The 24,289-nt window shown below is 66.2% G+C and overlaps 3 protein-coding genes and 1 long non-coding RNA gene across 4 annotated transcripts; all 4 read right to left on the bottom strand.

The window, feature by feature from the left end:
- Window positions 1-1,300: 1,300 nt before the first annotated feature.
- DHX34 (DExH-box helicase 34) lies at window positions 1,301-11,891 on the bottom strand. The gene is made up of 16 exons (XM_054179334.1): window positions 11,127-11,891; window positions 8,700-9,011; window positions 7,256-7,528; window positions 7,061-7,163; window positions 6,440-6,657; window positions 6,102-6,276; window positions 5,824-6,017; window positions 5,147-5,248; window positions 4,712-4,960; window positions 3,028-3,195; window positions 2,813-2,942; window positions 2,608-2,705; window positions 2,265-2,522; window positions 1,959-2,135; window positions 1,741-1,870; window positions 1,301-1,530 (listed from the first exon to the last, which is right to left on the bottom strand). The coding sequence occupies exons 1-16, from the start codon at window positions 11,889-11,891 to the stop codon at window positions 1,382-1,384; spliced, it is 3,501 nt and encodes a 1,166-aa protein (XP_054035309.1). The 3' UTR covers window positions 1,301-1,381.
- A 2,483-nt stretch (window positions 11,892-14,374) lies between these two features.
- C5AR1 (complement C5a receptor 1) lies at window positions 14,375-15,444 on the bottom strand. Its single transcript, XM_054179335.1, has one exon. It carries the CDS (start codon window positions 15,442-15,444, stop codon window positions 14,383-14,385), a length of 1,062 nt encoding a protein of 353 aa, XP_054035310.1. The 3' UTR covers window positions 14,375-14,382.
- A 1,930-nt stretch (window positions 15,445-17,374) lies between these two features.
- LOC128899670 (uncharacterized) lies at window positions 17,375-18,239 on the bottom strand. Its single transcript, XR_008463156.1, has 3 exons — window positions 18,193-18,239; window positions 18,007-18,080; window positions 17,375-17,433 (listed from the first exon to the last, which is right to left on the bottom strand). It is a non-coding gene; the product is annotated as an uncharacterized LOC128899670 (long non-coding RNA).
- A 217-nt stretch (window positions 18,240-18,456) lies between these two features.
- CCDC9 (coiled-coil domain containing 9) lies at window positions 18,457-21,064 on the bottom strand (the record flags this gene model as incomplete). Its single annotated transcript, XM_054179336.1, has 5 exons — window positions 18,457-18,469; window positions 18,594-18,916; window positions 19,033-19,096; window positions 19,226-19,393; window positions 20,880-21,064. Coding segments are annotated over 5 exons (753 nt in total), but the record flags the coding sequence as incomplete, so codon positions are not given.
- Between the last annotated feature and the right edge of the window lie 3,225 nt (window positions 21,065-24,289).

The following is a 24,289-nucleotide window of genomic DNA, read 5'->3' on the forward strand; positions in this document are numbered from 1 at the left end:
TCTTCCAGAGAGCAGAATAAACCCAAGCCCCCGGCAGGGGAGGTGGGAAGTGAAGCACTACCTTGGTCACCTGGTGGCCAGCTGGGATGCTCTGAGGCGATGTTTGCCAGCTGCAGAGCCTCCTCTCCGCCTTCCCACCGCAGCAAGGCTGCAGCACCCCCCTGGGACAGGCAGAGGGGGAGGAGGGCTCAGTGTTTGTCGGCTGCGCCGGGCTCTGGCGCTCTCCAGGGCCGGCAGCGCTAACCCCAAACTCATTGGGATGCGCCAGGCGCCTCCCGGCCCCAGCTCCTCTCTCTTTGATCTCCCAGCAATTAATTTTGTCCTTCAGCAGCTCATCCTCCCAGCTGAGCTTCTTCCAAGTGGGCTAAAGAGATGTCCTCTCCTCACCCCCACCCCCCCCCTTGTTCTCCTGGCCAGCTCTGGCTGCTGTCCCCACTGCCACCATGCCCCAGCAGCGCGGGTGGGGTGCGGAGGGACCTCTGGCGATCTCCCAGTCCAAGCCCCTGCTCCAGCAGGGCAGCCACAGCAGCTTGCCCAGGAAGTAGGATCTGGAAAGTCTCCAGAGAAGGAGACTCCACAACTTCTCTGCTCCAGGGCTCCAGCACCTTCAAAGCCAACAAGTTCCTGCTCATGGAACCTTCCGAGTTATAGTCTGTGCCCCTTGGCCCTTGTCCTGTCTCTGAGCACCTCTGAAAGGATTCATGGATCCATAGCCCAGGACAATCAGGGGGCACCAAGGGATGCTTAGGGTCACTCTGGGTCAGCTGGGGGCTTTGTGAGATTTGTGGTGTCCTGGTGGGCCCTGCCCTGATGCTCTTCCCAAGGGATCCAGGAAGCAAGAGGAGAAGAGGCCAGGATGTGTCCAGGGCAGAAGTGCCCCACACTGGCTGTGCAGCATCAGGCAGGAGATGTTCCCCAGGCCCTGGAGATGTGCCCAGGCACCCTGACAAAACATCCCTGAGATTCTGGAGATGTCCTGAAGACTCCAGAGGCATCCCCAAGGTACTCACAAACACCCCCAAGATTCCCCCCCCCCAAAATGTCCCAAAGACTCTGGAGACATCCTCAAGGCCCCAGAGTTGTCCTCAAGATCCCTCTAAACGTCCCTGAGCCCTCAGAGATGTCCCTGAGCTCCCTTCAAATGTCCTCAAGACCCTGAAGATGCCTCAGAGACATCCCTGAGGCTCCACACCCCTACATGACCTTCAGTGATGAGCTGCAGGAGCCACCAGAACCCTCAAACCACCACATTCCTTTTGAGAGCCAGCTGGATTGACCCCAAAACTAACAGAGGTAGCAACGTAGCTGAGGTGCTGCTTCCCCCCATTTCTGGGGTCCCTTGGTCCTCCAAGGCTTGGAGGAGGATCCTGGTGGCACCGTGTCACTGGTGCTGCTTCTTGTGCCGGAGGATCTGGGTGGGGGTGAAGCTGAAGTGCTGCTGGCAGATGTCACAGTGGTAGGACCTGTGCAGAGAGCTGGCCTGGGAAGAGCTGGCTTGGGAAGAGCTTCCAGCTGCTTCTTCTGGAGGGGCTGTGGGAAAAGATGGGGGAAAAAAAAAATCAGATACAGAAGGAGAACAAAGCCAGCAAAGACCCTTCCCCCCCCCCCCAGACTGTGCCACCTTGGTGAGATCTGGAGGGGTTGCTCCTTCCTCCTTGGTCCCAGATGCCACCTGGGCTCCACCCATGGAAATCCAGGAGGGCTCTGGGGTGTGCTCCACATTTTTTCTCGGGAGGGGACACTCACCCTCGGGGGGCTGGCAGGAGCTCTCATGGCAGACACGCTCCAGGGGGGTGAAGGGCATGTGGAGACCACAGTGGGGACAGGTCCAGAAGGTCCTCAGGCAGTCGCTGTAGAGGTCCAAGTCCACCTGCAGGGTACAAAGAGGACATTGGGCCTACCCTAGCGGGGGTGACAGGAGCAGCAGGGAGGGTGGGGGGAGAGAGAGAGACACTCACAGCCAAGCAGTTGTAGGTGAGGAAGTCAGTGACCTTATGGCCTCCTTTCACCTCGTCAGGCTTCATCTCCATGCCCTGGAAGAGTCCTGGGAGATGAGGAGCAGCAGCCACCGTCTGGGGACCGACGTAGAGGTTCTGCTTCTCCAGCGCAGTCAGCTGGCGCAGGCGGTGCGGCACCTGCCAGAGGACACGGGGACGTCGAGGAGGCCCCACAGATCCACTCAACCTCCCCCCTCAGGCTTCAAGGCAGAGGTGGTGCCACCATCACCCAATGGTGCCTTCAAACCGCGGCCCTGGCCGCCTCACCTTCACCTGCAGGAACTCCAGCAGCCCCCGGGTGAGCGAGGAGACGTCTCGGGAGCTTGGCTGATGGCCCAGGTCCTCCCCTTGGCCTGCCAGGAGCTGCTGGAGGAGCTGCTCCCAAGTGCAGCGAAGCTGCAGGGTAGTGGAGAGCAGGCGAAGGGCAGAGTCGGGGTCAGGGATGGTCAGCTCCAGCCAACCATCCGCCACCAGCCGGCTGCAGTCCGCGCTGGTGTCCAGCGAGCGGGAGAAGAGCAGGAGGACCTGGAGGAGGCAAACACAACCACTTTGGGGTGATGAAGACTCCTGGAGGGTGTGGAAAGGATGAGGAGGGGAGTGAAGAGCTCACCTGGAGGGCCGGTACCCGGATACAGTTCACCAAGTAGGGCTTGGTGGTCTCCAGCAGCGAGACGAAGGCCAGGAGCTGGTGGTCGGGGCTCAGCCCCTCTGTGAGGTCTGCAGGAGATAGAAGTGTCCCAGGCAGGGACCTACCAAACCCCTCCAAGGCTGGAGGAATTTCTACCCAGGGAGAAGCAGACCCAGCTCCTGCAGGCCTCGGGGGGGCGTCTCACCTTTGCTCCCAGCACGCTCAGGTCCCTCCTTGGCGTGGAGCAGCTCCGGGTTGGCAGCAAAGACCGAGGTGGGATGAAGAACGACCCCTGGCTTAGTCCTGGTGTGGAAGATCTGCAGGCAGAGCGAGCCCAGCGTTGGGGTGCTGCTGAGGACAACCCCCCAGGGCGCGGGGACAAGCTCAGGAGGGGGCAAGGACCTGGTCGGAGTCCTTGCGGCCGCTGTTAAGCTGGTCGGGCACCGCCAGCTGCGGGTACAGCCCCCGGCACAGCAGCAGCTTGAGCAGGGCCAGCTGGGCCTGGGAGAGGCTGGAGCTGGAGACGGCCTGCAGCTCCTCCACGTCGTGACGCAGCTGGAACTTGAGGTCCTGGGGACAGCGAGGGGGAGATAAAGAGCACGGCCAGGGCACGGCCAGGGTATGGCAAGGGCACGGCCAGGGCACGGCCAGGGTACGGCAAGGGCACAGCCAGGGCATGGCCAAGACACAACAAGGGCACGGCCAGGGCACAACAAGGGCACGGCCAGGGCACGGCCAGGGTATGGCAAGGGCACGGCCAGCGTACGGCCAGGGCACAACAAGGGCACGGCCAGGGCACAACAAGGGCATGGCCAAGACACAACAAGGGCACGGCCAGGGCACAACAAGGGCACGGCCAGGGCACGGCCAGGGCATGGCCAAGACACAACAAGGGCACGGCCAGGGCACAACAAGGGCACGGCCAGGGCACGGCCAGGGCATGGCCAAGACACAACAAGGGCACGGCCAGGGCACAACAAGGGCACGGCCAGGGCACGGCCAGGGCACGGCCAAGACACAACAAGGGCACGGCCAGGGCACAACAAGGGCACGGCCAGGGCACGGCCAGGGCACGGCCAGGGTATGGCAAGGGCACGGCCAGCGTACGGCCAGGGCACAACAAGGGCACGGCCAGGGGACAACAAGGGCATGGCCAAGACACAACAAGGGCACGGCCAGGGCACAACAAGGGCACGGCCAGGGCATGGCCAGGGCATGGCCAAGACACAACAAGGGCACGGCCAGGGCATGGCCAAGACACAACAAGGGCACGGCCAGGGCACAACAAGGGCACGGCCAGGGCACGGCCAGGGCACGGCCAAGACACAACAAGGGCACAGCCAAGACACAACAAGGGCAAGGCCAGGGCACGGCCAGGGCACAACAAGGGCACGGCCAGGGCACAACAAGGGCACGGCCAGGGCACAACAAGGGCATGGGCAAGGGCACGGCCAGGGCACGGCCAAGACAGAACAAGGGCACGGCCAGGGCACAACAAGGGCACAGCCAAGACACAACAAGGGCACAGCCAGGGCACAGCCAAGACACAACAGGGCACGGCCAGGGCACAGCAAGGGCACGGCCAGGGCACAACAAGGGCACAGCCAAGACACAACAAGGGCACAGCCAGGGCACAGCCAGGGCACAGCCAAGACAGAACAAGGGCACGGCCAGGGCACAACAAGGGCACAGCCAGGGCACGGCCAGGGCACAGCCAAGACACAACAAGGGCACAGCCAGGGCACAGCAAGGGCATGGCCAGGGCATGGTCAAGACACAACAAGGGCACGGCCAGGGCACGGCCAAGACACGACAAGAGCACGGCGAGGGCACGGCCAGGGCACAGCCAGGGCACGGCCAGGGCACGGCCAGGGCACGGCAAGGGCATGGGCAAGGGCACGGCCAGGGCAAGAGCACATCCACGGCATAGGAAGGGCACGGTAAGGCACAGGCAAGGGCACAGCCAGGGCACGGTCAGGGCACAGCCAGGGCACGGTCAGGGCACAGCCAGGGCACAACAAGGCCACAGCCAGGGCATGGCTGGCCAGAGGTTGCTTCCAGAAGAGGGCACAGCCATGCTGCTCACCTGGATGTCCACACCACGCTGCCCCTTCCCCTGAGAGCCTCCCTTCTCCTGCTCCTGCTCCTCCCCGGAGGAGGCATCGCCGTCACCATCCTGCAGCCGCAGCACCTTGGGCCTCCTGCCCTGCTCCTCAGCGTGGCGGCGCCAGAGCCGCTGCAGCTCGCGGCGCTCCCGGTGCCGGCTCTGCCGGCTGTAGCTGTCCCTGGGCTGCTTGGAGCCTTTCTCTAGCAGGTGGTGGTCCTGGAGAAGCTCCTGGAGATGGGTGGCAGAGATGGTTTGGTCCACCCCCATATGCCCCACCCTCCCCCCCCCTCATCTCCTTCTGGGGTGTGAGGATGGACCTCAGGAGATGGGGAAGGTGGGGGTGGACCTCAACCCTCCCCACACAAAGGTCCCACCCTAGGGTGTGTCCACGTCCTGTCCCCGTCCTGTCCCCACCTGGAACTGGCGCCGGAGGTTGGTGGCCTCGTAGAGCCGATGCTCCTCCAGCCCGCGGCGCCGGCACCACTTCCGCGAGCTGCTGCTCCGCTGCGACTTCACCTGCGCCGGGGGGGGTGGGGGGGGACCTGCTCAACCTCCAGCTGGGGCAAGTTCTCTTTCCCACTCCTCCAGGAACCCCTAGGGAAACATCCAGCCCCCCCCCAGCAGCTTGCCCAGGATCCCAGTGCCCACGCTGGGCTTGGAAGCTCTCCAGAAGAGGAGACTCCCACGGCCCCTCTGGGCAGCCTGCTCCAGGGCTCTGCAACCTCAGTCTCAACCTCAAGATTCTTCTCCTCGTGCTCAGGTGGAGCCTCCTGAGGAACTCATGCAGGTCCCTGATGTAGGGCTTGTAGGAGGAGGCTGGACCCAGCCATGACCTCTTGGGGAACACCACAAGCTCCAACTAGACCCTGCCCTGTCGATCACAACCCCTTGAGCTGCGTTCTTCAGCCAGCTCCCGACCTGCCTCGTTGTCCGCTCCTCCAACACCCCCTAAGCTTTTGAGGAGGACACAATGGGAACAGTGTCCAAGGGCTTGCTAGAGTCAAGTCCTCCTCACCCCCAGAATCAGCTTCCAGCACCCCCCCAAGGTGGACCCAAACTCATCCCACCCCAGCTTAGGACAGGAATCCCACCTGGACCCACTCATTGAAGATGTTGAGCAGCGTCAGTGGGTCCCCGTGGTGGCTCTCCAGGTGCCTCCTGGCCGTGGCACACTCGGGGTTGGGGTGGGCAGGGCGCAGGAAGGGCGACTGGACGCTCAGCGTGGCTGCCACGGTCAGGGTGGGCTCGGCCAGGTCAAAGAGAGCACCCAGGACCAGCATCTTCCCTGTGTGGGTGGTGAAGGTAGGGGAGAGCCACCTCAACTCCTGGAGCAACCACTTGGGCTGCCAGGCCTCGCCCAGCTACTCACCGACCACCACATCCACCGGCAGCTGGGCCAGGAGGTTGCCGATGGGAGTCAGCTCCTCGGCCTCATCCAGGGCTCCCTGGTCCTTCAGGTACCTCACAGCCACCTCCAGGCTGGATGAGGGAGGAGGCTCCAGGAAGGGGAAGGTCCTGGGGTCACCCAGCCCCATGCTCTTCATCTGAGAGAACAGCAAATGGAGAAGCAGCTGAGACAACAGGGAGGGCCTGGAGCTCCAGAGGCACCCCCGAGATCCACCGCAGCGAGCCGCAGCTGAGCTTGGTTGGCCTTCAGAGATGCCCCCAGACCTCCTCCACCGTCAGCAGATGGCTCCTCAAAATCACCTGGAGCACCAGGGCGTCCAGGGCCACCCTCTGGATCTCGGGCACAGGGTAGGGGCAGAAGGCATCGTAGTCTGACTCGGCGTAGAGCCGGTAGCAGACCCCGGGTCCGGTCCTGCCGGCGCGGCCCCGGCGCTGCTCGGCGCTGGCCCGGCTGATCCAGAACTCCTGCAGCCGCTGCAGCTTGCCCTGAGGGTCATAGCTCATCTCCTTCACCTTCCCTGCAGGGGCAGAAGGTCCAGGTGGGGTGGGAGGGGTGTGAGATGGAGGTGGGGTGGGAGGAAGGGAGGGAGATGGAGGTGGGGTGGGAGGAAGGGAGGGAGATGGAGGTGGGGTGGGAGGAAGGGAGGGAGATGGAGGTGGGGTGGGAGGAAGGGAGGGACATCGAGGTGGGGTGGGAGGAAGGGAGGGAGATGGAGGTGGGGTGGGAGGAAGGGAGGGAGATGGAGGTGGGGTGGGAGGAAGGGAGGGAGATGGAGGTGGGGTGGGGTGAGAAGGGGGAGGAGACTGAGGTGAGGCAGGTTGGAAGGAGAAGCTCAAGGTGGGGCAGGAGGGAGTGAAGCAGAAAAACAACAGAAGGGAAGCCGGAGGTGCAGCCAGGAGCGGCAGCAGGAGGCTCCTCACCAGAGTCCAGCACGAAGCGGACACCGTCGATGGTCACCGAGGTCTCGGCGATGTTGGTGGCCAGGATGCACTTGCGGACGCCGGGGGGGGGCAGGTCAAACACCTGGGGAGAGGGAAGGGGGTCCTGGGCCATCACCACAGGCAGCCCCTCAGCAGGGCAGCGCCCGGGGACGGCAAGGGGGCAGCCGGTCCCACCTTGTCCTGCTGGGCCACCGAGAGGGTGCTGTGCAAGGGCAGCACCACCCAGCGCTGGGTGCGGGCGGCGTAGGCCTGGGCGGCCTCCAGCACGGCCCCGATCTCGGCCACGCCGCTGAGGAACACCAGCAGGTCCCCGCGCTCCTCGGGGGGGTACCGCCGGTCGATGGCCTGCAGCACCCGCAGGTAGGGCAGGGGGTCCAGGCGCTCAGCCCGCCCCAGCTTCCCCCCGCCGGTGGGAGCCTCTTCCTTGGGGATGGGTTGGTAGATGACCTGCAACGGGCGGAAGGTTGGCTGCAAAGAGAGCCCCCCCCCCCCCCCCCCAGGGAGGAACCTCGGGAGGAGGCACCTTGGGAAAGGGCTCTTGGAAGAAGAGACCTCGGGAGGGCCTCCAGGGTCACTCCTCCATCAGTATCACAGTAACTAAGGTTGGAAGAGACCCCAAGGATCATCAAGTCCAACCTGTTCCAACAGACCTCACAGCTAGACCATGGCACCAAGTGCCACGTCCAATCTCCCCTTGAACACCTCCAGGGATGGCGACTCCACCACCTCCCTGGGCAGCACATCCCAAGGGCCAACGACTCGCTCAGAGAAGAACTTTCTCCTCACCTCGAGTCTAAACCTCCCCTGGCACAGCTTGAGATTGTGTCCCCTTGTTCTGGTGCTGGTTGCCTGGGAGAAGAGACCAACCCCCTCCTGTCTACAACCACCCTTCAGGTAGTTGTAGAGGGCAATGAGGTCACCTCTGATCCTTCTCTTCTCCAGGCTAAACAATCCCAGCTCCCTCAGCCTCTCCTCACAGGGCTGTGCTCAAGGCCTCTCCCCAGCCTTGTTGCCCTTCTCTGGACACCTTCAAGTGTCTCGATGTCCTTCCTAAACTGAGGAGCCCAGAACTGGACACAGGACTCAAGGTGTGGCCTAACCAATGCAGAGTACAGGGGCACAATGACCTCCCTGCTCCTGCTGGCCACACTATTCCTAATACAGGCCAGGCTGCCATTGGCCTTCTTGGCCACCTGGGCACACTGCTGGCTCATGTTTAGGCGGGTGTCAATCAGCACCCCCAGGTCCCTCTCTGTTTGGCAGCTCTCAGCCACTCTGACCCCAGCCTGTAGCTCTGCATGGGGTTGCCGTGGCCAAAGTGCAGCCCCTGGCACTTGGACTTATTAAATGCCATCCCATTGGCCTCTGCCCATCTGTCCAGTCGGTCAAGGTCCCTCTGCAGAGCCTTTCCACCCTCTAACTGACTAACATCTGCTCCTAACTTGGTGCCATCTGCAAACATCAGCCTTCTGGAGCCGCCGAGCCGGGAGCCACCCTCCCAAGGCCGGGAGGCTCCAGGAACCATCCTCCGGCTTGCTGGAGAGCGACTCAACCAGGGCCGGCAGAAGAGCCCCAGAAGCAGCCCCCTCCCCCACCACCACCCCCCCGTGGTCCTCACCGAGATGGGGAAGAGCCTCCCCGGCACCTGGAGCACCGGAGCCCCCCCGAAGTACTGGGAGAAGAGAGGGATGTTGATGGTGGCCGACATGAGCAGCAGGCGCAGGCCGGGGCGGGAGGGCAGCAGGCGCCGCAGGAAGCCCAGCAGGAAGTCTCCGTGGAGATGCCTCTCATGCACCTCGTCCACCAGCACCACCTGGTAGCAGCTGAGGCTGGGGTCCCGCTGCGCCTGCCGCAGCAGCAGCCCCTCGGTGAGGAACAGCAGCCGCGTGGCGGCGCTGCGGCGCCGCTCGAAGCGGATCTGGAAGCCCACCTGGGGCGGGGGCAGGGCGGGAGGGGAGGGGGAAGGAGAAGGGCAAAGGAGGTCAGAGCTGGGCGAAGCCAGAGCCAAATACAATCAAACTCAACTGAAGTCAAACTCCTCCTTCTTTCCTTCCCCCATGAACAGCTCCCAGCTCCCCCTAAGCCCTCCCTGCCCCCCAGGAACACACAGACACAGCTCCCAGCTCCCCCTAAGCCCTCCCTGCCCCCCAGGAACAGACACAGCTCCCAGCTCCCCCTAACCTCTCCCTGCCCCCCAGGAACACACAGACACAGCTCCCAGCTCCCCCTAACCCCTCCCTGCCCCCCAGGAACAGACACAGCTCCCAGCTCCCCCTAAGCCCTCCCTGCCCCCCAGGAACACACAGACACAGCTCCCAGCTCCCCCAAACCCCTCCCTGCCCCCCAGGAACAGACACAGCTCCCAGCTCCCCCTAAGCCCTCCCTGCCCCCCAGGAACACACAGACACAGCTCCCAGCTCCCCCTAACCTCTCCCTGCCCCCCAGGAACAGACACAGCTCCCAGCTCCCCCTAACCCCTCTCCTCCCCCCATTAACACCATCCAACCCCTCCCAGCTCCCCCTAACCCCTTCCCTCCCCCCATTAACAGCATCCAACCCCTCCCAGCTCCCCCTAACCCCTTCCCTCCCCCCATTAACAGCATCCAACCCCTCCCAGCTCCCCCTAACCCCTCTCCTCCCCCCATTAACAGCATCCACCCCCTCCCAGCTCCCCCTAACCCCTCTCCTCCCCCCATTAACAGCATCCAACCCCTCCCAGCTCCCCCTAACCCCTCTCCTCCCCCCATTAACAGCATCCAACCCCTCCCAGCTCCCCCTAACCCCTCTCCTCCCCCCATTAACAGCATCCAACCCCTCCCAGCTCCCCCTAACCCCTGCCCTCCCCCCATAAACAGCATCCAACCCCTCCCAGCTCCCCCTAACCCCTCTCCTCCCCCCATTAACAGCATCCAACCCCTCCCAGCTCCCCCTAACCCCTCTCCTCCCCCCATTAACAGCATCCAACCCCTCCCAGCCCCCCTAACCCCTTCCCTCCCCCCATTAACAGCATCCAACCCCTCCCAGCTCCCCCTAACCCCTCTCCTCCCCCCATAACAGCATCCAACCCCTCCCAGCTCCCCCTAACCCCTTCCCTCCCCCCATTAACAGCATCCAACCCCTCCCAGCTCCCCCTAACCCCTTCCCCCATTAACAGCATCCAACCCCTTCCAGCTCCCCCTAACCCCTCTCCTCCCCCCATTAACAGCATCCAACCCCTCCCAGCTCCCCCTAACCCCTCTCCTCCCCCCATTAACACCATCTAACCCCTTCCAGCTCCCCCTAACCCCTTCCCTTCCCCCATTAACAGCATCCAGCCCCTCCCAGCTCCCCCTAACCCCTTCCCTTCCCCCATTAACAGCATCCAACCCCTCCCAGCTCCCCCTAACCCCTCTCCTCCCCCCATTAACAGCATCCAACCCCTCCCAGCTCCCCATAACCCCTCTCCTCCCCACATTAACAGCATTCAACCCCTCCCAGCTCCCCCTAACCCCTCTCCTCCCCCCATTAACAGCATCCAACCCCTCCCAGCTCCCCCTAACCCCTTCCCTTCCCCCATTAACAGCATCCAACCCCTTCCAGCTCCCCCTAACCCCTCTCCTCCCCCCATTAACAGCATCCAACCCCTTCCAGCTCCCCCTAACCCCTTCCCTCCCCCCATTAACAGCATCCAACCCCTCCCAGCTCCCCCTAACCCCTTCCCCCATTAACAGCATCCAACCCCTCCCAGCTCCCTCTAACCCCTCTCCTCCCCCCAGTAACACACAGACACAGCTCCCAGCTCCCCCTAACCTCTCCCTGCCCCCCAGTAACACACAGACACAGCTCCCAGCTCCCCCTAACCTCTCCCTGCCCCCCAGTAACACAAAGACACAGCTCCCAGCTCCCCCTAACCCCTCTCCTCCCCCCATTAACAGCATCCAACCCCTCCCAGCTCCCCCTAACCCCTCTCCTCCCCCCATTAACAGCATCCAACCCCTCCCAGCTCCCCCTAACCCCTCTCCTCCCCCCATTAACAGCATCCAACCCGGTCCCCCCCGGTCCCCACCTGGCTGCCGTACTGGTTGAGGCTCTCGTACGCCACCCTCTTGGCCAGCGAGACGCAGGCGATGCGCCGCGGCTGGGTGCAGGCAAGGCGCCGGTAGCCGGCGGCCAGCAGGAACTGCGGCACCTGCGTGGACTTGCCGCAGCCGGTGTCCCCCGCCACCACCAGCACCCGGTGCCGCGCCAGGGCCGCCAGCAGCTGCCGCCGGTACCGCGCGATGGGCAGCGCCGCCCGCTGCCGGTGGATCTTCGCCAGCCGGGCGAAGCTCCGCTTCTGCTGGAAGTCCTGGAAGCGGAGGAGGGCAGCGCGGAACTCCTCCAGCCGCCCCCGCGGGACGCCGGGCACCGGCCGCCGGCCGCCCGGCAGCGCCAGGTTGATGCGGTCGCGGGGGTCGTAGCGGCGGGGGAGGTCGAGCTGGGGGAGGCTCTGGGAGGGCTCGGCTAGGTCGCCACTCGGGGCCCGCGGAGGATTGCGGCTCTGGAAGCGCCGGAGGCGGTCGAAGAAAGCCCAGAACTCCTGGACGTGGTCGGAGCCGGAACCGGAGCCAGCGTCCTGCGACGGGAAGTGAAGCTCCTCCATCCGGCGCCGTGTGCTGGGACAGCTCCAGTCCCACTCGCAAGGGGACCGCGACCGGGACCGGGACCGGGACCGGGACCGGGACCGCGATCGCGATCGGGACCGGGACCGGGATCGGGACCGCGACCGCTTCGGGTCCCGTTCCCGGCTGTGCCGCCGGGGTCTGCTCCCCTTCTCTGGTGGCATCGCCATGATGGGGATGGAGCCAGGCAGCTGCGTCAGTAGGGTCGGAGGTTGGAGGGGTGGCCCAGACCTCTGGGACCCCGACACGTCCCTCTACAACCCACGGGGATCCCCAAGCAGCCTGCTCCGACAGCAGGGGGTCCTCCGACGCACGCCGGTCCTGGCTCTCGGGCACCCCCGCGCAGTTCCGGTCCCCAGAACCCCCCCTGCCAGCCCCGGTTCCATCCCCTCCCGGGCCCTGTTCCTCCCCTGCCAGCCCTGGTTCCACCCTCCCCCGGCCCCGGTTCCATCCCCCCCAGCCCTGGTCCTCCCCTGCCAGCACCAGTTCCATCCCCCCCCGGGCCCTGTTCCTCCCCTGCCAGCCCCGGTTCCATCCCCCCCAGCCCTGGTCCTCCCCTGCCAGCCCTGGTTCCATTCTCCCCCGGCCCCGGTTCCATCCCCCCCAGCCCTGGTCCTCCCCTGCCAGCCCCACTTCCATCCCCCCCCGGGCCCTGTTCCTCCCCTGCCAGCCCCGGTTCCATCCTCCCCAGCCCTGTTCCTCCCTCTGCCAGCCCCGGTTCCATCCCCCCCGGGCCCTGTTCCTCCCCTGCCAGCCCCGGTTCCATCCCCCCCAGCCCTATTCTTTCCCTGCCAGCCCCAGTTCCATCCTCCCCCGGCCCCGGTTCCATCCCCCCAAGCCCTGTTCCTCCCCCTGCCAGCCCCGGTTCCATCCCCCCCGGGCCCTGTTCCTCCCCTGCCAGCCCCGGTTCCATCCCCCCCAGCCCTGTTCCTCCCCTGCCAGCACCAGTTCCATCCTCCTCCGGCCCCGGTTCCATCCCCCCCAGCCCTGATCCTCCCCTGCCAGCCCCGGTTCCAACCTCCCCCGGCCCCGGTTCCATCCCCCCCAGCCCTGTTTCTCCCCTGCCAGCCCCGGTTCCATCCCCCCCAGCCCTGTTCCTCCCCTGCCAGCTCCGGTTCCATCCCCCCCAGCCCTGTTCTTACCCCGCCAGCCCCGGTTCCATCCTCCCCCGGCTCCGGTTCCATGCCCCCCAGCCCTGTTCCTCCCCCGCCGGCCCAGGTTCCATCCTCCCCCGGCTCCGGTTCCATGCCCCCCAGCCCTGTTCTTACCCCGCCAGCCCCGGTTCCATCCTCCCCCGGCTCCGGTTCCATGCCCCCCAGCCCTGTTTCTCCCCCGCCAACCCCGGTTCCATCCTCTCCCGGTTCCGTGCCCCCCAGCCCTGTTCCTCCCCCGCCAACCCCGGTTTCATCCTCCCCCGGCCCCGGTTCCATTCCCCCCAGCCCTGTTGCTCCCCCGCCGGCCCCGGTTCCACCCCCCCCCAGCCCACGGTTCGTTACCCGTTCCCGGGCCCGCTCCCGCGGTCCCCGAACCGGCCGCGGCCCAAGCCCTGGCTCCGACCTCCCTCGCTGCCGACAGCCCCGAGCAGGCCCCCAGGCCACCAGGGGGCGACAAAGGAGAGGCGGCCGCCGCCGTGCGGGGCGGCGCAACCGAGGTGAGGGGGCGGAGAAAAGGGCGGGGGGGAAAAGGGGTGGGGCTAGCCCGGGAACCGCCCCACAGGCAGAGCTCTGCCTTGCTGGGTCCCCCCCCCCCCCCTGCTTCCTCCCCTGCTGCCCCTCTGTCCCCATCCGCCCTGCTGTGCCCCAGCTTCCCCAGCCCTGGCTGCTGTGTCCTGCTGCCCCCCCCGCCCCCCTGCCCCCAAGCCTCCTCCCTGTGCGGCTTGTTCCACCCCACCCCCACCCCCTCCCCCCCCCCGTCCTTAGCCCTCCTCATCCACCCCGGAGCTGCTTCCACCATTTCCACCAACCCCAAGCGCTGCCAACTGTCCCCAGCTCTCCCCTGTCCCCCCAGGCAAGTGCAAGTCAGACCAAGCCGTGGCCAGCAGCAGCAGCAGCTCCCTGCCTCAGGAGATGAAGCAAGACCTTGGGGGCAGAACTCCCCCCCCCTCCCCCCAGCCTGGGGTGAGGCCCTTCTGGAGCTGAGGAGGGGGACAGGGGGTGGCCCTTGTTGCATCATCAGTGACCTCAGAGCCTGCTGAGCCAGGGAAAATGTTGCCCAACAGCCACCCAGAAAGGAGAACCAAAGGGCCTAAGGTCTTGCTCAAGGGTTGAGGGGACTTCAGTGGGGACTTTATTGGCGAGGGGGAAGGGGCCACACAAGCTCCTGGGGCTTTGGGGTGATGAGTTGGGGTTCACCCCAACACTCTAGGCCCCGGAGGGGTAAATGGGGAGGCTGGGGAGGGGGTGGCAGGGGCAAGGACAGTGCTTGTGGGGGGCTGAGACGGGAGAAACGAGAGTCCACGGCTGGAGAAGGAGAGGACGGAGTGCAAGGCCAAGGTCCTCCTGCTGCTGGCGGAGGGCAGGAGATGTCCAAGCTTAGGTGGGCACCCAGCCTTCCCCCTCTGCAACCACATGGGGCAGCTGGGTGGGTGGGGGGGATGGCAGCATCTCCTCCCCAGGCCCTCCAGCAGCGCAGGGGCAGGCGGCGGCCTCCGGCCGCCCTGCCTCACACCACGGTGCTGCTGCTCTGCTCCTCCACCGTGGTCTTGGTCTTCGCCCTGCTGTCCCCAGCGGCGCTGGCGGGGTCGTCGCTCAGCACCCCCCTGAGCACAGCCCTCCAGGAGCGCTGGAACTTGTCCCTGAAGCCCTGGCCCATGACGACGTAGATGATGGGGTTGACGCAGCTGTTGACGTAGGCCACGCCGGCCACCACGGGGTCGGCGGCCTGGGCGCTCTTGAAGAGGGAGCTGCGGCTGGAGGCGGAGGCCAGCACCAGGCCCACCACGTGGTAGGGCAGCCAGCAGATGAAGAAGCTGAGGATGACCACCAGGACCAGCTTGGTGGCGCGCTGGGAGCGGGCGAGGCCCCTGCTGCGCAGGCGGGCGAGCAGCAGCCCGTAGCAGGCGGAGATGGCGGCGAAGGGCAGCAGGAAGCCGCAGAGGAAGCGGGCGCCGGCCGTGGCCAGCTCGGTCAGCCGCTGGTGGGGGCCCACGGCCTCGTAGGCCAGGGTGCAGACCACCTTCCGGGAGAAGGGGTCGGCGCGGGCGGCGCGGAAGACGAAGGAGGGCAGGGTGAGCAGGGCGGCCAGCCCCCAGGCGGCGGCGCAGGCGGCCCTGGCCAGCGGCAGGCCGCGGTGGTTCTGGCACCACACCGGCAGCGTCACCAGCGCCCAGCGGTCGGCGCTGATGGCCGTCAGCAGCAGGACGCTGGCGAACATGTTGAGGACGGTGAGGGAGGGCAGCAGCTTGCAGGCGAAGCCGCCCAGGGGCCAGTGGTGGTCCTGGGTCAAGGGCAGGGCCAGGAAGGGCAGGGCCAGGCAGCAGAGCAGGTCGGCCAGCGCCAGGTTGAGGAACCAGACGCCGTTGACCGTGCGGCGCAGCTCCAGCGCCGTCACCCAGACCACGGCGCCGTTGCCCAGGACGCCCAGCAGGAAGATGAGGGCGTAGAGGGCCAGGATGGCTCGGTGGCCGTGGGGCACCTCGTAGCCATCCAGCTCATCCAGGTCGAAGGGGGTGTAGTCCTCCCAGCCCGAGGAGTTGTAGCTGGAGGTGGGCGCCGGGGACTCCATCCTCCACCCGCTGGCAACCTGGGAACCGGACCCGGTTGGAGCGCCAGGGACGGCGAGGAGGCCTTCCAGGAGCATCTGGGCCACCTCTCTCCCCCCCACACACACGTTCAGGTGGCTCTGAGCCCTCTCCCAAGAAGGGTTTGGGTGGCAGGGACCTTCCAAGATGGCCCAGCCCAGCCCCTGGCCAAGCTTGGCTGGCGCCAAGCCCAAGCCCAGCAGTTTGGGTGGAAAGGACCTTCCGAGGTCGTCTGGTTCCGACCTCCTGCCCTGGGCCAGGAGAGCTTCTGCCAGCTCAGGTTCCCCACAGCCCCACCCTGCAGCCTGACCCTGCAGCCATTCTCAACTCCTGGGGGCAATCTCTTCCACCACCTCACTGCCTCCTCTTGGGTGTCCATTCACCGCCTGCTCCGCTTCCCCTCCCGGACACAAGGCTGCTCACGGGGAGGTGCTGCCTGGGGAGGTGTTCCTCAAGAACCTGTGGTGCAACCCCAAGGCCCTGCTGCCCTCCCTGGCCCCTCACCAGGGAAGTGGACATTTCCCCACTTCCCCACCGCCCAGGAAACACCCCAGAGGCTGCAGCTCCAGCAGCTCCTCCAGAGGTCTCCCGAGAGGAGGAGGTTTGGGTTTGGTTCTGGAGCCCCGGGAGAGACCTCCCGGTGGTCCAAAGCACCTCCAGCACCACGAGGTAGGAGGAGGAAAAGACTGAAGGAGGAGGCAGGGGGAAGGTTTGGGGGTCCTCCCGTGGGCAGTGGAAGAACCCATGGGGAAAGCTTGGGGCCCTTTGAGGTCCTCCCAAGGGTGCCTCCATGGGAAGAAGGGACAAGGAGGAGAGGAGGTGCACCCCCCCCCCCCAAAGCTGTCCCCCAGCACCTCGAGAGGAGCCACCCCACAAGCTCCTCAGGCTCCTGAGCAGGGCCAACCCCACCCCAGGAGCAGAAGGAGGGAGACCACCCAACCCTGGCAGGGTTCTGAAGGGAGGAGAAGAAGCTTTTGGCCACCCCCTGCCCACGCCCCAGCAGCTGCTCACCTGGCTCTGGGGTGCCCTTGGCCGAGGTCCCGGTGCTGGGTGGTGGCTCCGAGGTTTTATACAGCAGGGAACAGGAAGCAGCAGGGGGGGGGGATGGGAGGGGGCAGGCAGAAGACCTCATCAGGGGGCCAAGAAACAAAAGGAGAAGCAGCTTGGGTGGGACAGGAGGTGGCCAATGGAGACCCCTCCCCATGGCACAGCCCAGGAGGAGACAGCAGTGGCCTGGCAAGGAGGGGGCAGCCCCAAAAGAGGGCTTGGGGGGGGGGGGAGAGGGGAGGGGAGGGTTGGGCTTGTTGTGGCTTGAGGATGGCACTGGGACCCCCAAAACCTTCAACAGAGTCCCCAGATCTTCACTGGAAGGCCTCAAAACCTTCCCCAGCGCCCCCCCCCCTAAAACCAAGGAACCCCTCAAGAGAGGGCAGGGATGCCCCCCCCCCCCCAGAGAGCCCACCCCCCAAAAAACCACCTTCCTGGCCTGAAGTGTGTGGCCCCCCCCCACCCCCCAAGCAAGGACCACAGCTGGAAATCTCCTGGAGGTTTATTTCACAAAGGCAGCTCAAGACAGGGAGCTCTCAAGTCCAGCAGCCTCCCCCCCCAGCTCCAAGGCATGAAACAAAGGGGGGCCCCAAAATGTCCCCTGTCCCCCCCCCCCCCCCCCAGGAGCAGGAACCTCCCAAGCAGCTGCCAAGAGCTGCTTGAGGAACTCCAAATCCTTCAGCACTGCCTCAGCATCCCAGCACCGAGGGGCTGGACCCCATGCCCCCCACCCGTGGATGCAGAGGGGACTTGGGAACCTCTCCCAGCAAGGGTTGGACCTTTGGGGGGTGTGTGTCCCCCTCCCCCTCCCCAGGGTCATCTCCTGCCAGCTCCCAGGCTCTAGAAGGTCGTTGGGGGGGGGGGTGGTGGGGTCATGAGGGCAGCGACCCCCCGGGTGATGGAGGACATCTGGGTGCTTGGGTGGCCTGCAGGAGGAGAAAGCAACCCAAGGTTGGGGGAGCAGCACCCCCAGTGCCCCACGGGTGGGGAGGGGGCCACAGGGCTGATCCCACCCCATGGAGCGCCCCAAGGGCTGACAGCACTGCCAGGACCTCCTCCCTCCCCCCACCCCCCACCCAGGAGAGACTTGGGGCCACTTGGGAAGAGTTTAATGCAGGACAGAAGATGCACAGGAGGAGGGACAGCAGCGCCCCCCGCTGCCCACGCCGGCACCCCCAGGTTAGTGGCCCCCCCCCCCAAGCCAACAGTGCTGCCCCCAGCCCCCAGCCCGAGGAGGCAGCAGAGGCTGAAGCCCAGGAGAAGACCCCAAGGGGCAAAGTGCAGCAGCTCCAGAGCCATGCCAGGGCTGGTGCCAGCCTGTCAGACAGAGCGGTGGCGTGGGGTCAGTGGGCAGCTGGAGGAGCAGCTGGAGGAGCAGCTGGAGGAGCAGCAGCTGGAGGAGCAGCAGCTGGAGGAGCAGCAGCTGGAGGAGCAGCTGGAGGAGGAGCAGCAGCAGCAGCTGGAGGAGCAGCAGCTGGAGAACTCTTACTGAAACGAACCCTCTGGAAGTCTCTGATCTCCACCGCCCCGGGCGGGGGGTCCATGTCCTGCTGCCCAGGAGGGCTCCCAGCTTCTGGGGGGGGGGGGTGGGGATGAAGAGAAGGAGGAGTTGGGGCCTGAAGCCCTTGGACCACAGGGCTGTGGGGTTCCCCCCCCCCCCCCCCCCTACAGTCCCCCCTGGCCACCTCGTGTCCTGCTGTCCTCTGCTGGGCTCCCTGTGGCCTCCTCCTCCTCCTGTATCCCCGCAGCTTCCTGCTCCACCTCCAGCCTCCTGGCCGCCCCCTGGGAGGGCTCTGGGGGGGTCTGCAGCAGCCCCTGGAGGGGCTCCACAGGGCTCAATCCTAGGAGGAGACAAAGAGATGGAGCTAAAGTCCCCCCCCGGGGTTTGGAGGTAAGTGACCCCCCCCCAAGGTTCGGTGGCTCAGCTCCTTCCCTTCGCCTGCTGTGGCTCAGTGTCCCCCCCTAGGGGTTCAGCCCAGACTGGGGGTGTGCCCAACCCCCCCAGCCCCCCTCAACCACCTCCCCCCCCCCATTTTACCTGAAGTCTCTCCAGGAGCTGTGGGGACAGGGGGGCCCGGGGGGGGGCTGTGGGGGCAGCCCAGCTCCATCTCCTCGGCCCAGTCCCAGACCGGCCGGTGCCCACCCAAGGGGGAGAAGGGGCTCGGGGGGCTGCCAGCCCCCAGCCCCGGGGCTGGGAGGGGCACACGGGGGGGGCCGCTGGGCTTGGGGGGACGCACTGCGGGGGGCTTCATCCTCGCTGCAAGGCTCTGGGCTGCCTTCAGCCTCCTCCTCCTCCTCCTCCTCCTCCTCCTCCTCCTCCTCGCTGACATCCTCCCACTGATCCTCATCCTCTTCGGAGCTCAGGGAATGGGGAGGCTCTGGGAGGGGCTGGCTGGGGGCTTCCTCCACCTGCAGGGGAGGGTTGGGGGGGGGAGGGTCAGGTGCAGCCAACTTCCCCTCCCCTCCCCCCCCCCCAGAAGGTGCCCCCTCCCCCCCAAGTCCCCCCCCCCCCCCCCAGGGGTCACCTTCTGGCTGTGGGTGGCCGCTGGTGGCCGCTGCTGCTCCTCCTCCCACCGGTTGTCGTGCATGCTGGGGGCAGAAGGCAGCAGAAGGTTCCAGAAGGCTCCAGGGAGGCCTCCACACGGGGAGCCCACCCCCCAAAAGCTGTGCCCACCCCTGTGCCCCCCACCCCCCCCCACCCCCGTGCCCTCCACTGACCTGTAGGGCTCGGTGCCGGCGGCCTGGCCGTGCCCCCGGGCCTTGCGCCGGCGGCGCTGGGGGGCGAGGAACTCCCCAAAGGTTGGGGGCTTGGGGGCCCCCCGGCGCTGCTGCTCCTCCTCCCCACCGCCCACCTCGGGCACCGCCACCGGGGAGCCCTCCTTGCACCTGGGGAGAAGGCATTGGGGTGACAGCCCCCCCCCCAGAAGCACCCCCAGGAGCTCCCAGTCCAGCTCTGTCCCTGCCCGGGGCCAGGGCTCAGCACCGCAACCTCCCCCCCCCCAAAAGGGCTCTGAGAGACCCTCCTGGGATGGGAGCCCCCCCAGCAGCCTGGGCCAGGCCCAGACCCTTCCAGGCCAAAAGGTGCTGCTCATGGCCAACCTGAGCCCCACCTGGGCCAAACTGAGCCTCACCTGAGCCCGACCTGAGCCTCACCTTGGCCAACCTGAGCCTCACCTGGGCCAAACTGAGCCCCACCTGGGCCTCACCTGGGGCCAACCTGAGCCTCACCTGAGCCCCACCTGGGGCCAACCTGAGCCCCACCTGGGGCAAAGCTGAGCCTCACCTGGGCCTCACCTGGGGCCAACCTGAGCCCCACCTGGGCCTCACCTGGGGCCAACCTGAGCCCCACCTGGGCCAACCTGAGCCCCACCTGGAGCCAACCTGAGCCCCACCTGAGCCTCACCTGGGCCAAACTGAGCCTCACCTGGGGGCAACCTGAGCCTCACCTGGGGCAAACTGAGCCTCACCTGGGGGCAACCTGAGCCTCACCTGGGGGCAACCTGAGCCTCACCTGGGGCAAACCTGAGCCCCACCTGGGCCCAACCTGAGCCCCACCTGGGCCCACCCCTCCACCTGGCTCCAGGCTCCTTCCAGGGACCCTTCCTTGCTCTTCTTCTCTGCCCCTGCCCCAGCCTCTCAATGTCCTTCTTTGGGGGTGGGGTGGGGGCCCCAAAACCGCACACCCACCCCCCCACACCCCCCCCCCAGCACTCCAGCTGTGGCCTCCCCACTGCCCAGCCCTGGGGGCCAACCCCTACCCTGCTCCTGCTGCCCACACCAGGGCTGCTCCAGGCCAGGCTGCTGATGGCCTCCTGGGGCACCGCTGGAGGCCTCCTTGGGCCCCTGGAGACCTCCTTGGCCCCCTGGGGCACCGCTGGAAGCCTCCTTGGCCCCCTGGGGCACCTCCAGTGGCCTCCTTGATCCCCTGGGGCACTGCCAGTGGCCTCCTTGCCCCCCTGGGGCACCGCTGGAGGCCTCCTTGGCCCCCTAGAGACCTCCTTGGCCCCCTGGGGCACCGCTGGAGGCCTCCTTAGCCCCCTGAGCACCTCCAGTGGCCTCCTTGATCCCCTGGGGCACTGCCAGTGGCCTCCTGGGGCCCCTGGGGCACTGCCAGTGGCCTCCTTACCCCCCTGGAGACCTCCTTGGCCCCCTGGGGCACCGCTGGCTCCTCTCCAGCCTCCCCCCCCCCCAAAGTCCTCCTCTGCCCAGCAGCTTCCAGCCCCGGAGCCTCCCTGGGGCCCCTGTGACCCCCAAGGGCAGGACCCAGCCCTCAGGGACCCTCACTCCGCCGGCCCCAGCCACGGGGACCCCCCCCCGGAGCACCCCGGGGTGGGGGAGACGAGGAGGGGGCCGGGGCAAGGCCGGGACTCACGCGGGGTCCCCCTTGTGCGCGTCCCACTCGCGCCTCCAGCGCCCCCCGGGCTGGCGGTGCCGCGCCAGGCGCTCGCGGTCGATCTGCTCCCGCTCCTGCTTCCAGCGCAGGTACTCGGCGCGCTGCCGGCCCGTCATGGCCAGCGTCATGTCCGGCGGCGCCCCCCAGCGGCCAGGCGCCCGGCCCTGCGGGGGAAGGGGGGGGGGATGTCAGAGCCCCCAGACCCCAGCCCAGCCAGGGAGCACAGCCACAGCGCCCCCAGCTCACCCCCAGCCCAGCCCAGCCCAGCCAGGGAACACAGACACAGCATCCCCAGCCCCCAACCAGCACCCCTAAACCCAGCCAGAGAGGACCTCACTCAGCACCCCCAAACCCAGCCAGAGAGGACCTCACTCAGCACCCCCAAACCCAGCTAGAGAGGGCCACACTCAGCACCCCCAAACCCAGCCAGGGAGGACCACACTCAGCACCCCCAAACCCAGCCAGAGAGGGCCACACTCAGCACCCCCAAACCCAGCCAGGGAGGACCACACTCAGCACCCCCAAACCCAGCCAGAGAGGGCCACACTCAGCACCCCCAAATCCAGCCAGGGAGGGCCACACTCAGCACCCCCAAACCCAGCCAGGGAGGACCACACTCAGCACCCCCAAACCCAGCCAGGGAGGGCCACACTCAGCACCCCCAAACCCAGCCAGGGAGGACCACACTCAGCACCCCCAAACCCAGCCAGGGAGGGCCACACTCAGCACCCCCAAATCCAGCCAGGGAGGGCCACACTCAGCACCCCCAGCTCACACTCAGCACCCCCAAATCCAGCCAGGGAGGGCCACACTCAGCACCCCCAAATCCAGCCAGAGAGGGCCACACTCAGCACCCCCAAATCCAGCCACAGAGGGCCACATTCAGCACCCCCAAACCCAGGCAGAGGACCACACTCAGCACCCCCAAACCCAGGCAGAGGACCACACTCAGCACCCCCAAACCCAGCCAGGGAGGACCACACTCAGCACCCCCAAATCCAGCCAGAGAGGGCCACACTCAGCACCCCCAGCTCACACTCAGCACCCCCAAACCCAGCCAGAGAGGGCCACACTCAGCACCCCCAGCTCACACTCAGCACCCCCAAACCCAGCCAGAGAGGGCCACACTCAGCACCCCCAGCTCACACTCAGCACCCCCAAACCCAGACAGAAAGGGCCACACTCAGCACCCCCAAATCCAACCAGAGAGGACCACACTCAGCACCCCCAAATCCAGCCAGAGAGGGCCACACTCAGCACCCCCAAACCCAGACAGAAAGGGCCACACTCAGCACCCCCAAACCCAGCCAGAGAGGACCACACTCAGCACCCCCAGCTCCACTCAGCACCCCCAAATCCAGCCAGAGAGGGCCACACTCAGCACCCCCAGCTCATACTCAGCACCCCCAAATCCAGCCAGAGAGGACCACACTCAGCACCCCCAAACCCAGCCAGAGAGGGCCACACTCAGCACCCCCAAATCCAGCCAGAGAGGGCCACACTCAGCACCCCCAAATCCAGCCACACTCAGCACTCCCAGCTCACACTCAGCACCCCCAAATCCAGCCACACTCAGCACCCCCAGCTCACACTCAGCACCCCCAAACCCAGCCACAGAGGACCACACTCAGCACCCCCAAACCCAGCCAGAGAGGGCCACACTCAGCACCCCCAAATCCAACCAGAGAGGGCCACACTCAGCACCCCCAAATCCAACCAGAGAGGGCCACACTCAGCACCCCCAACTCACACTCAGCACCCCCAAATCCAGCCAGGGAGGGCCACACTCAGCACCCCCAGCTCACACTCAGCACCCCCAAAGCCAGCCAGAGAGGGCCACACTCAGCACCCCCAAATCCAGCCAGAGAGGGCCACCCTCAGCACCCCCAGCTCACACTCAGCACCCCGAAATCCAGCCACACTCAGCACCCCCAAACCCAACCAGAGAGGGCCACATTCAGCACCCCCAGCTCATACTCAGCACCCCCAAATCCAGCCAGAGAGGGCCACACTCAGCACCCCCAAACCCAGCCGGAGAGGGCCACACTCAGCACCCCCAAATCCAGCCAGGGAGGGCCACACTCAGCACCCCCAAATCCAGCCAGGGAGGGCCACACTCAGCACCCCCAAATCCAGCCACACTCAGCACCCCCAGCTCACACTCAGCACCCCCAAACCCAGCCAGAGAGGACCACACTCAGCACCCCCAAACCCAGCCAGAGAGGACCACACTCAGCACCCCCAGCACCCCCAAATTGAGCCAGAGAGGGCCACACTCAGCACCCCCAAACCCAGCCAGAGAGGGTCACACTCAGCACCCCCAGCTCACACTCAGCACCCCCAAACCCAGCCAGAGAGGGCCACACTCAGCACCCCCAGCTCACACTCAGCACCCCCAAACCCAGCCAGAGAGGGCCACACTCAGCACCCCCAAACCCAGCCACACTCAGCACCCCCAAACCCAGCCACACTCAGCACCCCCAAACCCAGCCAGAGAGGGCCACACTCAGCACCCCCAAACCCAGCCACACTCAGCACCCCCAGCTCACACCCAGCACCCCCAAATCCAGCCAGAGAGGACCACTCAGCACCCCCAGCTCACACTCAGCACCCCCAAACCCAGCCAGAGAGGACCACACTCAGCACCCCCAGCTCACACTCAGCACCCCCAAACCCAGCCAGAGAGGACCACACTCAGCACCCCCAGCTCACACTCAGCACCCCCAAATCCAGCCAGAGAGGACCACACTCAGCACCCCCAGCTCACACTCAGCACCCCCAAACCCAGCCAGAGAGGGCCACACTCAGCACCCCCAGCTCACACTCAGCACCCCCAAATCCAGCCAGAGAGGACCACACTCAGCACCCCCAAACCCAGCCAGAGAGGGCCACACTCAGCACCCCCAGCTCACACTCAGCACCCCCAAATCCAGACAGAAAGGGCCACACTCAGCACCCCCAGCTCACACTCAGCACCCCCAAACCCAGCCAGAGAGGGCCACACTCAGCACCCCCAAATCCAGACAGAAAGGGCCACACTCAGCACCCCCAGCTCACACTCAGCACCCCCAAACCCAGCCAGAGAGGGCCACACTCAGCACCCCCAGCTCACACTCAGCACCCCCAAACCCAGCCAGAGAGGGCCACACTCAGCACCCCCAAATCCAGCCAGAGAGGGCCACACTCAGCACCCCCAAATCCAGCCACACTCAGCACTCCCAGCTCACACTCAGCACCCCCAAATCCAGCCACACTCAGCACCCCCAGCTCACACTCAGCACCCCCAAACCCAGCCACACTCAGCACCCCCAGCTCACACTCAGCACCCCCAAACCCAGCCAGAGAGGGCCACACTCAGCACCCCCAGATCACACTCAGCACCCCCAAAC

Source organism: Dryobates pubescens, unplaced genomic scaffold (assembly GCF_014839835.1).
Source record: "Dryobates pubescens isolate bDryPub1 unplaced genomic scaffold, bDryPub1.pri scaffold_122_arrow_ctg1, whole genome shotgun sequence".
NCBI lineage: Eukaryota > Metazoa > Chordata > Aves > Piciformes > Picidae > Dryobates > Dryobates pubescens.

Coding starts and splice junctions, on each gene's coding strand:
- DHX34 (XM_054179334.1), bottom strand. CDS start 11,891: ATGGCGATGCCACCAGAGAAGGGGAGCAGACCCCGGCGGCACAGCCGG. Junction 6,658..7,060: donor CCGCTTCGTGCTGGACTCTG/GTGAGGAGCCTC, acceptor CTGCCCCTGCAG/GGAAGGTGAAGGAGATGAGC. Junction 1,531..1,740: donor CCAGCCCCCCGAGGGTGAGT/GTCCCCTCCCGA, acceptor CTTTTCCCACAG/CCCCTCCAGAAGAAGCAGCT.
- C5AR1 (XM_054179335.1), bottom strand. CDS start 15,444: ATGGAGTCCCCGGCGCCCACCTCCAGCTACAACTCCTCGGGCTGGGAG.